Source organism: Molothrus aeneus, chromosome Z (genome assembly GCF_037042795.1).
Source record: "Molothrus aeneus isolate 106 chromosome Z, BPBGC_Maene_1.0, whole genome shotgun sequence".
Taxonomy (NCBI): domain Eukaryota; kingdom Metazoa; phylum Chordata; class Aves; order Passeriformes; family Icteridae; genus Molothrus; species Molothrus aeneus.
The window spans coordinates 60,321,586-60,337,205 of NC_089680.1; the positions used below are offsets into that span (position 1 = coordinate 60,321,586).

A 15,620-nucleotide genomic window follows, 5' to 3' on the forward strand; every position below is an offset into this window, starting at 1 on the left:
CTTGCCAGCCAGGGCCCAGTCATGCAGATCCTAAGTAAGGCAGATCCTGACATGATAGGTTTCAACCAACAGTCCAGATCATCAGCCAAGTTAATGGTGATGACACAAATCTGAGGTCAAGTTAGGAAGCTAATTCACCCTTTTGAGTCTGAATCTGGTCTGGTGAAGGTAACCACAAGTCAGGAAGAGTTCAGTGACCACTCAGTGGAACCATGGTGATAAGGCAGGTTCAAGCTCATGGCAGGAAAATTGAATCAACAGTAGATGAACACCAGGACATCTGTGATGTAGTTCAAGCAGGGACTGAGGACTCAGGTGCAGGTGAAATAGATCTCCTGGGCAGGCTGTGGTGTAGGTCCCTGAAAAGGCTGGTCGGGGTCTTCCGGCTCACTAATGCATACAAGGCTTTGTTGCATAGCTCTTAAGGAACTTGAATTTTCAGACAAAGACCTCAGAAAAACTGGGAAACTGTCTTTCTGGGGGGATAGGAGGGAGAAGATTAAAAGATTACTTGAATTAACATGAACCTGCACTGCATTTATTTGTAGCAAGTAAATAAATCTTGATGGTTCCTTACACAAAACTGGAATGAAGCAAAAGAATAAGCTCAAAACTTCCATGCAATTTAGATAATCTGTACTCTTGAGTTCTGACCACATAGAGGTGGAGGGGACTCAAAGGATCCTATATTTAATTTCTTCAAGCATGCTCATTTACTACCCCAACTATCCAAAAACAGGCACCAGAAGTTTGTCAACCCAAACAATGTTACTTAGAGGGAGTTTCTATTTTTCTAATAGAAAAAGAATGCCCAAAAGAAGGGTGTCTACCAGTTTTTGCAAGGTTTGTGTGCTGGTGCCAAGGCAGCTGATGCAGTTATACAACACCAGAGAAACTAGGGGTACTATTTTCAGGTTTGGCCTTTCATTTTAGCAGAATTGAAGCTGAAGAAATTTTCCTAAGATCTGAAGGACATGCCACCCTTGTCGAAGAATAAAGCTGTCCATTTTACCAGAGACCATTTGGCTGGATGTAGCTGGACAGATGGTATCATAGAATTTCACTTCACCAGTGATGAAGTTGAGAGGTGCCCATATGAATTCTAAGACAGCTAATAAGTTAATTAAAGCATTTTTCAAGCAACATAAAGTGAAAGACATTCTATAAGGCACTTGATTATTGTACCTGACCTTCTCCTAAGTACTTAAATTCAGTAGCAAGGTATCTGCCTTTATCGTAGCACTTTTAAAGATTTTCCCTCATCTTTGAAAAGGAAGATGCATAAGAAATAAGGCTGAGCTAGATCTACATGACCTGCGTATATCTGCCAACTTGTGATTTTATAGCAAGTTTCAAAAATGATACTTTCCTCAAATCTGTAGCTCTTGAAACCATTAAAAAAAGTGTTCCAACTCCCTTGGTTACAGCCTGGAGGCACTAAAAATCTCAAAAGGCCTAAGAAAACATGTATGAATGAGACCCATAAGCTAAATGTAACTTTCGTTATTATTTTCTCTTCATATTTTTTTTAATGAGCATGTTACATATAATGTTTTAAAGAATTTTGAATTTACAACATCTCAAAAAATGAGTGCCAAATTCTGATCATTTCAGCTCCTCCAGGTATCTGACACAGTAAAGTGTGGCACAGAAATATCTGCATCAGAAGTGAGCTTGTTCTAAATGGTAAAGAATAACTACTTTATGACAACGTTGCTCTCAGATTAATTAGCCTTTACAACTTACTCTGCAGAGCCACATGGCTAAACTACTTCTGAGACTCATGGTGGAATCCTTGCAAAGCAACCTGATGACTGTTTTTTCAGTGATTACAGCAGGGATTTCTCTCAGCAGGAACCAAGGGTCTAAAACCCTCTTAAACAATTATACGATAACATGCCTTCCCAATACACAATACATTAAGTATCATTCATCTGCCCCCATTTCTAAGGCTTGATTTCATGTAAGATAGATCCACAATATTGTTCTACTATGGACACAAGTAGGCAATATCAGGGATTTCATTCAATAAAGCTATATAAGGAAGAAAATAAAAACATCAGAAGTGCAATATTAAATTTAAAGTCTAACTACAACCTGCATACATAATAAATGGAATTACCATTTTGCTAAAATCCAGAAAGAAATAGCCTAATAAAGCAAAACAAACTTAGCTGCTGACAGTCATTGTGTATAGAGGCATTCCAAGAGGTAAATTTTCAAAGCCATGCACAGGGAGTTACATTCATAAATTCCATTAACAATAATGTGTTCCCCAGATCTCAGTGATATTAACTTTTAAGTGATGCCATAACTATTATAAGAACTTTGCATTTTTGACTGTGTTCATCTGCACACTATCTCCTAAATAGAGCTTATACATAAGTTGTAGTATTCTTTCATTTGCATTTAGTAAAGATATATTCCATTTTTATGGACATCTGCTCACAGTTTTCTCAAACTGTGTGTTGGTATACAATTTTTAATGCAACTGCTAGGTTTAAATAATTGGTATTGCTGGATATAATCGTTAACTTGCTTATACTGTAAAAAGCAACTTAGTATTTCTGCATAGCAGATGTAATACACAGTATTACATGGAACTAAATTATTACAAACAGTGCCAGTAGTTTTCTATACACAGTACTTACGATAATTATAAAAAATCATCTTCATTACTGCAAGCTAGCATTTTTTAAACAGTTTAATTTGGATATGTTACAAGATACATTCAAGTCACATGGATACAATTAATGCAAACCCAAGAAGCTATAAAATGTTCCTAAACAAATCCCTTTGACCCTGTTAATGTCTGTTTCTTATTAATCTAAGGCTACATTGTCTGTAGCGTGAATTTTTATGGAATATGAAAAAAAAAAGGAAATCCCTTAACAGTTGTTATTGATTCCACCATTTACTCACTCAAAGATAAGTGCCATTTACAAAGCAGAACAGATGCAGATGCTGACAGAAATGTAAACAATTGTTGCATGGCTTACTGCCAGATTCTAAGCCAATACATTAAATTCCAAGTGAAGCACATTTCCCCTATAGATTGCACTTATTGCCACTTCATTTCCTATGTGCTCTCTCTCTCTATTGCTGCGCCTGGCACTAAGCTATTTTCAGTTCTTTGATGACCCCTGAGGCCTAGTCCTACCTCACATAGCCATTAGAGAAGGGAATTGCATGTGTCTGACATGGTCTGAAACCAATTATTTGATATTTTCTTCAGAATGATGCCCAACTCTGTTGGGAATGAGCAATCATGAAATAATTTACCTCCTGATTTAATTTTTTTCTGCACAAATTAGTTGTAGCCTGAGCTAGCTATACACAGCTGCTTGTATCTCTGTCTTATCAAGATTCTACCTGAAATAGTGAAAAAGGAAAGGAGAGAGTAGAGTTGAATAGAATAGATTGGGGAATCCTGTTTTAAAAAGGCATTGACAAGTTTATCAGATATACTGATCAGATGTGTTCTCTGCTGATTGAAACTGACAGACCTAGAAAGAACTATTAGTGATGTAAACTGTTATCTGAGCTGTTAAGGGTTTTTAAACACCTATCTTGCTTTGCAGCTCCCTGTTAGCTGCAGTGAGACCCAGGAGCTCCAGGATAAACTGGTAAAGCCGCCTTCACAAAGAAACTGCACATTGGCATTTTTTTGTGCCTTTAAAAAATAAAAGGTCACAGATCTAAAAATGGTAAACATTTTCTTATTAGATACCTCCATTACCACATGACTTTCATAAATGCTTATACCATATATCCATACTGTGCATGTGGCAAAAAAATGCAGTGAAGTAAGGGAACTCAACTGATGTATAAACATGATAAGCATGCATAAATTTGCATAGATTTACTTGAGTGTGTCTGTCACAGAGATGTCACTGCCAGCTATTAAACAACATCAGTGAAAACTACACTAATGTATTGAAAGAGATTCACTACACATGCAACTGATTAAAATTAAGGTGTTTTTTTATTTTATTGATTAAAATTTATTAAAACCTGCTCCATAATGTCTTCCCAGTAAAATGAGATCAGTTTTGACCTCATAGTGAAGGTTGATTCCATGTCAGGTTGCTAGATGTTTGCCACCAAATACTGAAGTCCTTTGTCAACATTGTATGGGTAGGGCTGCCAAAATGAAATCTTTAATTGTAAATCGTGTTTACTGACCAATTGATCAAAGAAAGAATAGGCCAGTGCTGGAAACACAGGATGGAAAACAAGAACATCGAATCACACTCTGACTTCAAATTTATATTGTTATCTTAAACAAAATGATCTCACAAATCTGACTCCTTGACAGCATATAGCTCCTTTACAACCCTGAGGAACAGACTACAGAGACTTCCTGAAGCACTCTGAGGATGAAGTGCCTTGTAAACATGTTGAAGAAAATTACTTCATACACAGATACCTATCTCAGTTTGCTCTGAAACCAGAGACTCAACCTCCTCCTTAATTCTCAAAAGCATGCATAGCCTCTAATAAATTACAAGACATTCCTATCATACACTTCAATTCTGGGTAGACAGTGACACTTTAAACAATTCAAACATAAACAAATTATTTCATTTCTGAATTAGAACTAATTAACTGACTGGTCCATTTAAGGAATTAAGCATGTGATATCCAATAACTTTTTTGATAATTATCAAAATACTGAAATAGCGGACATTTTTTAAACATTCCTTCAGCTAAAATGACTTTAAAACTTGTAGACAGACAATAGTTGCAGTTGTTTCTAGCAGTTAAGAGTGGGTTTTTGGGTGCTATTCTACAATTAATAATTTCTTCTGAAGTAGTAACTATTACCAAAAAGTCCTTTTCAAAAACTGCAAGAACTATCCTATGACAAAATTATGCTCTTAGTAATATTTCTCAGAGGTCTGAAACAATATTTGGGCCTTGCCAATGACATAAACTGATTCCACATGCATTTTTTGATTTCTGTTGCCTACACTGTGGGCTGAGGGAGTTATCACATTCTCTGAAGTCTTCACACTCACATACAGAAAACACCAAAGTAGAATGTTTTAAGAGAGCATAAAAATTAAGAAAACCTGCTGAAAATAACTGAAAACAGCACCTACATTGAAACAGGAGTCCTTGAAGAACTCTAAAAGTTGATCTTCCTCAGTCTTTACTGAAAGATAAATTAAGGACTTCCAGGTCTGTCAAACCTTCTCATTAATTCTAACTTTTGACAGGACTTGCATGTGTTGCTCTGCAAACCATTTTGTAACACTTGGCTGATAAAAGGCAGTTCTAATATGTATTTGAAAACACAGTAATCAACATATTTATTTTAATCTGGCTTACATTTCTTTAATGCCTGCAAATGTAAAAATTTCTGCTAGCTGAATTTCAATTTTCAACATTCACAGAGGTTAGGTCTCTCACAGATTGGTTCATTACATTGGAATACTCTACTCAAATTAGATTGCTAGGAACCTTCAACTAATCAGTAATTTCTATCATGTGTTGATCATTCCTTTTTGTAGGAAGGAATATGCATGATATTAGATACTAGTATTTCCTTTAAAAATAGATTTAAGTGTCTGTGTCACTTCTGCTTCTCTTACTCCAAGATATAACACAGCCAGTTGTAATTTGTTCAAATAATATAAAAAATTACGGCTGGGGCCAATATTCTTATTTTTGCTTCCTGTGCCTTTGTATTTCAAAACCCTAGTTGCAAAGTCACCACAAAGTTCTCATGATTATTTTTCCAAGGAACATAAAAATTAAAAATAAGTCTAGGCAGACAGCAAAGAGGGCAGACACTGCCATTTAAAAACTTCTAGAAAAATGTTTCAAAATTCCTAATTTGTAAACAAGTATTTTGTAGAAAGACTAATATACAAAAGCAGGATTAATCACATTTGTCAGTACAGATACATGTTCCTACTCACTGAGCGGAGATTACACAATTAAAACACTTCTTTACACATGAGCTGATAGCACGGTGCATAACAGAACACGTAATTTCTGTGTTACAGAACTTGCTGGAATTTCCCAGCACATGAACAGAAAGTCAGTACAGTGTCCTGTGTGCTAGAGGACGAAGATCTGGCTCTTAGCCAGAGGATAATCAGTGTGTGAATCTACTCTAGGCAAAGTAAACTCTTCTAGAAAATCTGAGACCAGTAACTGATCTAATTTCAGACAGTCCACAATATTTATGGGCACTATGTGCTAGATTTCTAATTATGAAGTTGGACTGGGTTTTAACCATCCTTATTCTCTCCAGGTCAGATGGACTGGAATAAACCCATTGCCTTGCTCTGTTCAGTAAATGTAGTAAAAAGTACTATAAAATGACTGAAACCTCTGTTTTTCAAAAACTCAGTAGATACAGCGGCCCCTTAATTGAAGAGAGGGGTTTTTTAAAATTGTAAGACTAAGCCTCAGTGAAAAGGACATTAATATCCTAATTTGGCATGTTACAACCATCTTGGGGGCATGACACTCCCCTCTAATTTAAACACCTATATTATTTTTCAAAACAAACTATTGTGACTAAAATTATTTTGACCTTTTACTGTACAATTTTATGACAGAAGGGGTTCTCCATCTTGGCAAAATCAGTCAAGACCATCTCATTGACTTGTGAGTAATGATAGTAGATGCACATATTGAAAAGACTCCTGCAACAACTTTCATTGAATCAGTTGTACAGAAGCCTATTTTAAAGACATTTTTAAAGTGTCCTCTAATCTGCTGTAGTCCTACAAAGTCTTCTTCATGCAGGCCCATATTCTGAAGTAAAAGAGAGACTTCCATCATAATTATCCCTCAGATTTTGTCATTTTTTATTACTAAAGAGAAAACTACAGTATATAAATGTCAAATTGACTTCTGAAAATTCACAATATATCAGACTATAGAGTAAATCAGTCTTCATCTTTTACACTTGGGAGGAGAATGAAATTATTACAGAGCACTGTGAGTTAAATGCTCTGTTCATTCTGAGGAAGAAAATGCAGTTATGCTGTGAAAACACAAAGGAAGGCAAGTAGCTGGTACTCACTAATTGTGAAAACATTTTGAAAAAAAATTACCAAGAATGAAACCATGTGCCTTTCAGGACAATGGGAAATAGCTTCAAATTGAAAGAGGGTAGCTTTACATTAGATATTAGGATGAAATTCTTGATTGTGAGAGTGATGAGGTGCTGCAACAGGTTGCCCAGAGAAGCTAGGGATGCCCCATCCCTGGAAATGTTCAAGGTCAGGTTGGATGGGACTTTGAGCAACCTGGTCTAGTGGAAGGTGTTCCTGCCCACAAGAGGGGAGCTGGAAGTAGATGATTATTCGGGTCACTTCCAACCTTACAATTCTGTAAATATACATGCAGAGCAGCTCAAGGGGTCAGCAGTTTCAATGGTGACTTGCACAAAGGCACCATTCTTTCTGTGCCTTGTTTTATATAGGTTCTTAAAGCCCTGTTCCTACAGAAGTTATGTTGCCAGGCACTCTGCAATGGGACAGAGAGGTCAGAAATAAAAGACAAAAAGATATGCCAGGCAGGCAGCAATACAATGGAAGCACATAAAGAAACTGCTGGTCATGCATAAACAGAAGCAAAACAATCATGTCCACAGGAGAGGATGAACAGGATGTTGCAGGTGTCCTGAAGTAAGGAAAAACAAGAAGAGGGACGTGCAAGGAAGCAAAGAGGATGAAGTTACAGTTTTTATTGTAACTCTCTTATTTTTCTCTTTATAGTGTCTAGAAGTCACTAGAGTAGTCATGTGGGTCTTTGAATACCCTGAAGTTAAAATTTATGAAAAAAAAGCCAACTTCAAATAACTTCCATAATTAAGATTGCAAACTTTGCAATTCTAAACATGTGGCCTTAGGGATGCATTAGACATTTAACTGAAAGCTAGCTTGTACTAGTCAAAAGATTTGGACAACAGAGTGAATTTCATCCGCAGAAGCAGGACGCCATACTGGATATTATCATCTGTAATCCATATGGATTACTTTGTATTATGTGCCTTCTCAACACCTAAGAAAGATGCAACAGGACTTTCAGGACTGAACAGTAGCAAGTCAAGTGACTAAAACACTTTCCCCTTTTACCCTCATACTTGTTAAAAAACAGACAGTGGACTATGGGCAAGAAAACATGGTGGAAAACCAACTGTAACCACAGCACAAATACTGTAAATTATCTGCAATAAATTCTCATCTTTACAGAAATACCAAAACAGTTACAAAGATATAAATATTTAACTGCATTAATCCAAGTTTGGAACTCTTCAATTTCCAGATGTAAATGGAGGATGAATTACATTAAAGCTATTGAGCTGAAATTATTCCTAGATGTGAACAGTTGGTGTATTTTTAATCATGCAGTTGTTAAACCGGCAAGTATTAATACTATTTGAGGTATATTTTTGAGAGAAAAGACAAAAATCATAGAAGACTTGTTTTAGGCCATAATGGTGGCTATTGAGATCGCAAACCAAGTGTATGCAAATAATATAGAAGGAAAAAAACAAATCTGAAACTAAAGCTCTTAATTTCAAAAAGAGGAAATTTTAAACGAGGGGTAATAAAACCATATGCACATAAAAATAGTAGAGAAATCAAATTGAAGTTAAATGTGCAAAGCCCAAAACTCATATCTCAAGTTAGCTCTTCAGCAAATTGCTGGGAATATGTACGTATAAGTGAGCTTAAAAGAGGTGTTTCATACCAAGTACTTTAATATAACATTCCAAAGTTGTCTTCACTTCAACAAGTTACTCCAGAGCCTGTTTCTCTTCTTGTTCTCATCTCCACTGCACAAATGCAGCTTCTGTACATGGTACTGAGTCCTTCTGTTCAAGATTAGCTATACGCCATATTCATTTTAGGTGTTTCACAAACACAATGTATTCTGTAGGAACTCATGAACATCTAAAGATAATAGATTTAAAATATAATAATTTAAATCACACTTAAATACCACAACATTACATAAACTTTAGAAGGATGCAAATGATTAATACAATAGAAAGTCTGAAACAACAAAATCCCATTAATAACAAAAAAACTTGAGGGAGTGGGTTGGGAAACATTCCTTGCACATTATTCTAGCAAGCTGGAAACACTATGTTCTGAGAGTACACAGAGAAATTATAATTAATGTTATATAAAAACCTTGTGCAGGAACAGCCCAAATACTATTGGCTGAATTCTGCACCGTTATAAAGGTAATAAGAGGCACAAATGTAACAGGTAAGAGGATCAAGCTGTAACATAAAACCACTGGCTTCCACTAGAGCTGGCAATCCAAGATCCTAAGTTCCAGAATTTGCCTCTTTTCACATGCCATTTTGACAGCTTCTCTGTCAAGCCACACACTTCCTAGGTACTGATAAATGGAAATAAACTCTTTATAGTATTTCACAAATAATTGCTCTAGCACAGAATGAAAAGAAAAATGTTAATTCTTTACTGCACAAATAGATTATTATATATGGAATATTTTAAAGATAACTCTGTTAAAGCTTGTTATAGACTACCTCTATTTTGCCAAAAGAAATAGGTTGTCTATAAAAAGTTTTCTGAGGTTTTGGCACTGCTTTATCATTTTCTGTTATTTTTTTCCCTATGCTGTATAGTAGGATCAATTACAGCAGTTCTTATGAAAAAAACCCACAACAAATATAAAATAAAAACCACATTACCCTGAGGATGGACTAAGCAAACACAAACCCTTCTATCACCTCTGGGATAACAGTCCCAACTGAATGTCCTAGATTAAATTATTCTGATATTCTGAAATGTGTTGGTTTGAGGGCTCCCAAAGGGCAGAAGCAACATACATCAAAAAATAAGACACACATCTGTCTCTCAGCTAAGAAAAAACCTTCTCTTTCTGTCCTTCCCTCTATATTTATGCATGAGGTTCTTTTAATACTTGGCAAACTGGGTATCACTCTCAAGATAATCTATTAAAGCTGTCTTTTAACCTAGCCTATGTTAGGTTGGGAAAAATAAATTTCCACTCTAATTTGTGGGAGGGCAACAAAGTACCAGAATTTAAGAGTTCCAAGCAGGAAAAGTCACTTGACATTAAGAACTTGTCCACCACTACAAATCTCTTAAAATATTTCCCAAATAGTTATTTCACTGTGAACTGCCTTGTGAACATTTTAATTCTAAAGGAAAAAAATGCCTTTATATAACTTCGTGTGGTACAAATGTAGTATATTCATATATTTGTAGGAGAGACATCTCTTTCCAAAAAAGACTCTTCACATACAAGCTCATATATGAATAAGTTACACAGCAATAACTGTTTTACTTATGATACAAGGATACCTTTTGCTTGAATTGATGAATACTACCAAATAGGCTATGACACATCCAGAAAATAAAAAAAAACTGAAATCACACTCAAAACTTCACAATTCTGACCACATATTTTGTTTTAGCCTGATTTCTGATTTCACTGCTGGTGCCTTATGGCTTCCCTGGCTGAAGTGTGTATGAGGAGTTTTCTGCAGAAAACTAGTAAGAATAGTAGAAAACCAGTAGGCAAATCAATACCTACTTCCCATACTAATTTCTTGAAGTAAAATAACATGAAGACATGACTATGACAGCCCCTGTGAAGAAAGTAATCTTGAGAGTTAAATTATATTAATGAACAGCAATTCTAAACACATTTTATGGGTGTTAAGGAGACAGCTGCTGCATCTGAAATCTGACATTTAATGAATTTTCAATAAAAATTAAAATCTGATCTAATATTTATGAAATTAGAAATTATATTTTAATTAATTGCAGAAAATGTTTTAAAGTTTTAAAGCAAGCAAGCAAGACCTAAAATTTACTGTTTTCACCTTCCTCTGTGTTTTTGACCATGTAAAAGAAATGTGCACTGGAAATCTGTACTGATAGCTGTATTGGCACAAAAACATGCAAAGTCATATCCTGTGGCCAAAAAAATGTAGGCAGAGGAAGTACTCTATTAATAGACTGAATGACTGTTTTCTTCCATCTTATAATACAGAGTTAAAGTATGATTTTTTCAGAGAGACATGTTTGTGAGCACTTTAAACTCCACGTTTTAGATGTAAAATGGAGATGAACTTCCCCATCTTCATGAGCTTTTTTAAGACTGAAAGAAAAATTAAGTTACAAACTTCTGTTCACTGCAGGCAATTTTTTTTGTCAGCTAATCCTTTCACTGACTCACATCTCACCATGTAATTCAAAAACACATTTCTTGTTATTCTATATCTCAACAGTACTCTGACACTACTTCTTTTCATTGTTTCCCACCAACACTGAACTTCTCATCCTTTCTATTCATCTGCATGCCTTCTTCCTTGTCTTTCACACGTTCCAGTATTCCTCCATATTTCAGTTCCTGTTGAAAATAATCTTTGCATTTCTTCCACTGGAATTTTTAGTTGACTAAGACATACGCTGACTTTAAAACTCAGAAGTATGTGATTTTCTTCTGTGTAGACCTGACAAATCATCACCTCACTAATCCTTTCTTTATGCTGCACAATTCAAGACCTTCTGTTTCTGTATTTTTCACATGACTCTAAACTTTCAATATTTTTTGTCTTCAAATCACTTCATGGAAAGCTATGCTTTAAACAAACAGCTCCTGCACAGAGGTGTGCTCCAAACACTGCACTGAAAAAGCAATTACACACAATTGTGCAATAATGTTATGGAAGTTTTGATTCTGTATTATGTTTTTTCCAAAGCATTGGTTCTTCCCTTTGGAAATTAGTATGTCAGACTTAAAAACTGCAAGAAGAAAATACAGAAAACACTACATCAACAACAGACTCTTTTTCCTCTTGACATTTCTTGGAACAAGAAAAAATGACCAGGCAGTATTAACTTGAACCTACTGTATTTTCACAAGACTAGAAAATGTAAATGGGTTTTCTGTTTGTTTCTTAGTTTCAGAATTAGAATCTGCATAATAATCTTTTGGGTCAGCTCTGATGTGTGAATCGCTATGTGTTTTATGGACACATTACTGTACTGTCTTTCCTATAATCTCCTTTAAATGTCTGACAATTAAAAAAAAAAGTGGGAGTGGAAGACTCAACAGTTTGTGTTTATATAAATCTGGATTAAATAGTTCTTATTCTAGTGCATATTTCAGTAGCTGGAATAAAACAGGCTGAAAAAAATTACTATGACATGACAGTGTTATCCAATGGATTATAATAGGATTTTGTTTAATTACATAAGTTACTCTCTCTTACTTTTGCACCACAATTCTGACGCAGTCTAGAGTTCAACTGCGGTAATGTGTTTTAAACATAAAGCTGTAATTACTAATTTCAGGTCTCTCTCTTCACAGAAAATAATCAAGTATATATTAAAAAAATAGCATAATTAAAATAACACCTAACTACAAAGAACATAAAATAAGACTACTAACCCACAGCGTGAACTCTTCCTCCATGCTTCTTTGAAATCTTGTTTGCTTTAACTATGTGTAGAGCATTTTCTTTGAACTGCAGTTCACAAAGTCTTTCAAGAAGAACTGTCATTTCTTCAGTGATGGTATCCAGGTAAGTTTCATTAATAAACTTTAATAATGAAGATGGACCAATTGTTCCACTTAATATATGCAAATCCTCTTTTATCATTGTGCACAATCTGGGTATGGAACTTTGGTAACCATGAACCACCTTATCAAAATTTGTTTCACCACAACTAGACAAAATACAGTTTTGTAAAAGATCACTAACCAGTTTGTTCTGCATATTTTGATACCTCATTAAGACTTCTGATTTGGGATAAAGAAACAAAAGCTGCTGTACACACCGAGTTTTAAACTCCATTTGTTGTTGAGAAGCATTAGTGTTTGTTTCTTCTTGACTTTGCAGTCTATTTACTAAAAATTGTCGAAGATGCAATCTCACATCGTCCCAAAGAGATTTCACATCCACAGCTGAATCATCCTGAATTGTATGAAGCGAAGATGTTAACTCAAAAGACGTCCCACTTGCAGTACAGGGAAATGAGACACCACACTGACTAGACAGATCCAGAAGGAAGTGAAGTACCATTTCTTCTTGATTCTTCTCATTCTTCAACAAGCTTTGCTAACAAAGGTAAATCAGACAGTACTTTAGAAATTTTTTTAATTACAGTTCATTAAATGAACAGCTTCATATTAGACTAAAACCAGTTTCCTATACTAATTATCTTAACAGCAAGAAAGATATGTCAGCAACAGAAATCATGAAATCTGTGGAAAACAGGATTTATACATGAATTGATTTTCTTGTCTACCTCTGCCAATAACTCACACTCATCTTCTCATCTTTCTTATATCCCCAACCTCTTTTCTCAATCAATTCTAGACCACAGTTCAAAGGAAACCCTTGGCAGCATTTTTGTTGTCACAGCATCTTTTAAAGAAAGCGGTATGAAAAAATTACTTAAGATTTACACAGATAATGACTGGTTTTTCTCATAAAACCAAGCAAGGAATTTATAAAATGGTCACCTTCTATGGCTCAACAGGCAATCATCAAAAAGACCATTCTAATGATAAAAAAGTCATCCCAGGAGTCGCTTAAAGATGTAAAATTGAAAACTTGTCAAGAATTAAAGAGTCTTAGATGACACAGGACAGAGGAATAAGAAGCTGCGTAACCCATCAAACCAAGATGCAGACTGATATATTAGTGACCTCCATGTAGATCTGTGCTGTATGGGTTGGAGAAGGCAGTCAGTTAACAAAGCAAGTGAAATCACATGGCTGCTGCTCCTTCTTCATTCAAGTCTGAAGAGCTCTCTCTCAGTCCAGGGCAAGGATCCCTGACCTTAGAGCTGCTTCAGCTTCAAGAGGTCATGCAGCAAATAGCAGCTCCTCTTGTCACAGCTCAATACTACCATCACAAGAAAACTGAGTGGAATTGGTGGTATTCTTGATTTTCTTAGTTTCAGTAAGAAAGCCTTAAGTGGATGAGAATCTAGAAGCCCTCTCACTTGCTCCTTCATCTCCCATTGATTCCCTCCAACAGACAAAAGCATTGTGGCAAGCCACCTCAGGGGAGTTCATTCCAGTCTGTCCTTTATCTGTTATAGTTCCACCCCAGCCAGCAACCAAGCCCCAGGCAGCCACTTGCTTACTCCTGTACCAGCAGGACTGAAGAGAGAACTGGAAGGGTAAAAGCCACAAAACTCATCGGTTGAGAGACAGGCAGATTAACAAGCAAAGCAAAACAAGGAATTAATTCACTGCTTACAATGGCAGGCAGGTGTTCAGCCATTATCAGGACAGCATCACTCATCACCAGGTCATCACTTCAGACATACCTGTTTTCTTTCTTCCCCATACTTTATATATGGAGCCTGATGCCACATGGTCTGGAATATCTCTTTGGTCAGTTTGGGTCACCTGTCCTGGCTGTGTGTCCTCCCACCCTCCCATGCACCCCCAACTTCCTCACCAGTGTCACAGTATGAACAGCAGAAAGGCTCTGTGTAAGCCCTGCTTGGCAATAATAGAAAAACCTCTATGTTGTGCTGTGTGTTCAGCACAAAAGCAAAACATAGCCCTGTACTAAACACTAGAAATCAGCACAGTTTCCAAGTCATACTCCATCCTATAAAGTAAGGCTGGTAAAGAAACCTTTTCTACCTTCCACCTTCAGCATTGCTGATTTATTTAACTTAAAATATTTGAAGAAAATATTAGTTTTATTTCCATTCCCATTTTGAAGGGCAGGTAAATTATTCAAGTTTGAGTGTGGTATTGCATAAACATAACCATTTTGGAATGCCAAATACTAAATCTTTCCTCTGTAGCAAGATTTTATCAATAGGTAAGTATGCTTTAGAGTGACAAAAATTTTTAAATTCAGAACTCCTATTCTTTGTTCTGGATGTTTCAAACCTGTTACATACCTTAGAGGGTTCAACCTTCTTGTTGCCCTCTACTCTGACCAGAGTTTCTTGAAAAAAACCCTCACTTTCACTACAGTACCTAATTCTGAAAACAAACTGGGAGCATGATTGCCTCTTATAAAGAAAGTCTTAAAAATAACAGACTACCTATTTTTCTTCCATTTTAGATCTTTATTTCAAAATAATTCTTATTAATTCTTCATACTTAGCAAGCAGGAAAGATGTGGAAGACAGAATAATAAAGGAAATTATCAGTTGAATATCATCCTACAAAATATGTGCATGTAACAGAAATATGTGCAACTGGTTCAAATCTTAAGTCATATATATCAAAATGCATAATACTGACCCCATTGTCTTTTATTATCTGCTAAACTATTCTATAAAGTTTAGTGGCCCCAAAGAAAAATGTGTTTCAAAGTGTAAACTGAGGCCCTGATTATTAACTACTGTGTTGAAAGATTGTCTCTTGGCAAGTAGACTTCTGGACTTTAAATGTTGGGGGTTTTATGAATCATGCTCAAATACTACATTCTGAAATGTACAAAGCAAAAGAAGCTATCAAAACAGTGCATGCACCTGATGCCTTCAATGGTGAATCCAAATGATTTTCCAAGCAAGTCCTTACTGTTGCTTTTTAAGGCAAAGCAGAAATATTTTTATATATCCAAGGACTGTTTCAAGCCCTTTGCAATTTAAACTACA

The 15,620-nt window shown here is 35.7% G+C and overlaps 1 protein-coding gene across 1 annotated transcript in view; it reads right to left on the reverse strand.

Annotated features, from left to right (window-relative positions):
- Nucleotides 1-15,620, reverse strand: part of KIAA0825 (KIAA0825 ortholog) — a 232,924-nt gene that overhangs the window by 172,300 nt on the left and 45,004 nt on the right. Inside the window, exon 4 of the mRNA XM_066568658.1 lies at nt 12,433-13,102. Coding sequence (XP_066424755.1) covers nt 12,433-13,102 — 670 coding nt within the window. The remainder of the gene's footprint in view (nt 1-12,432; nt 13,103-15,620) is intronic.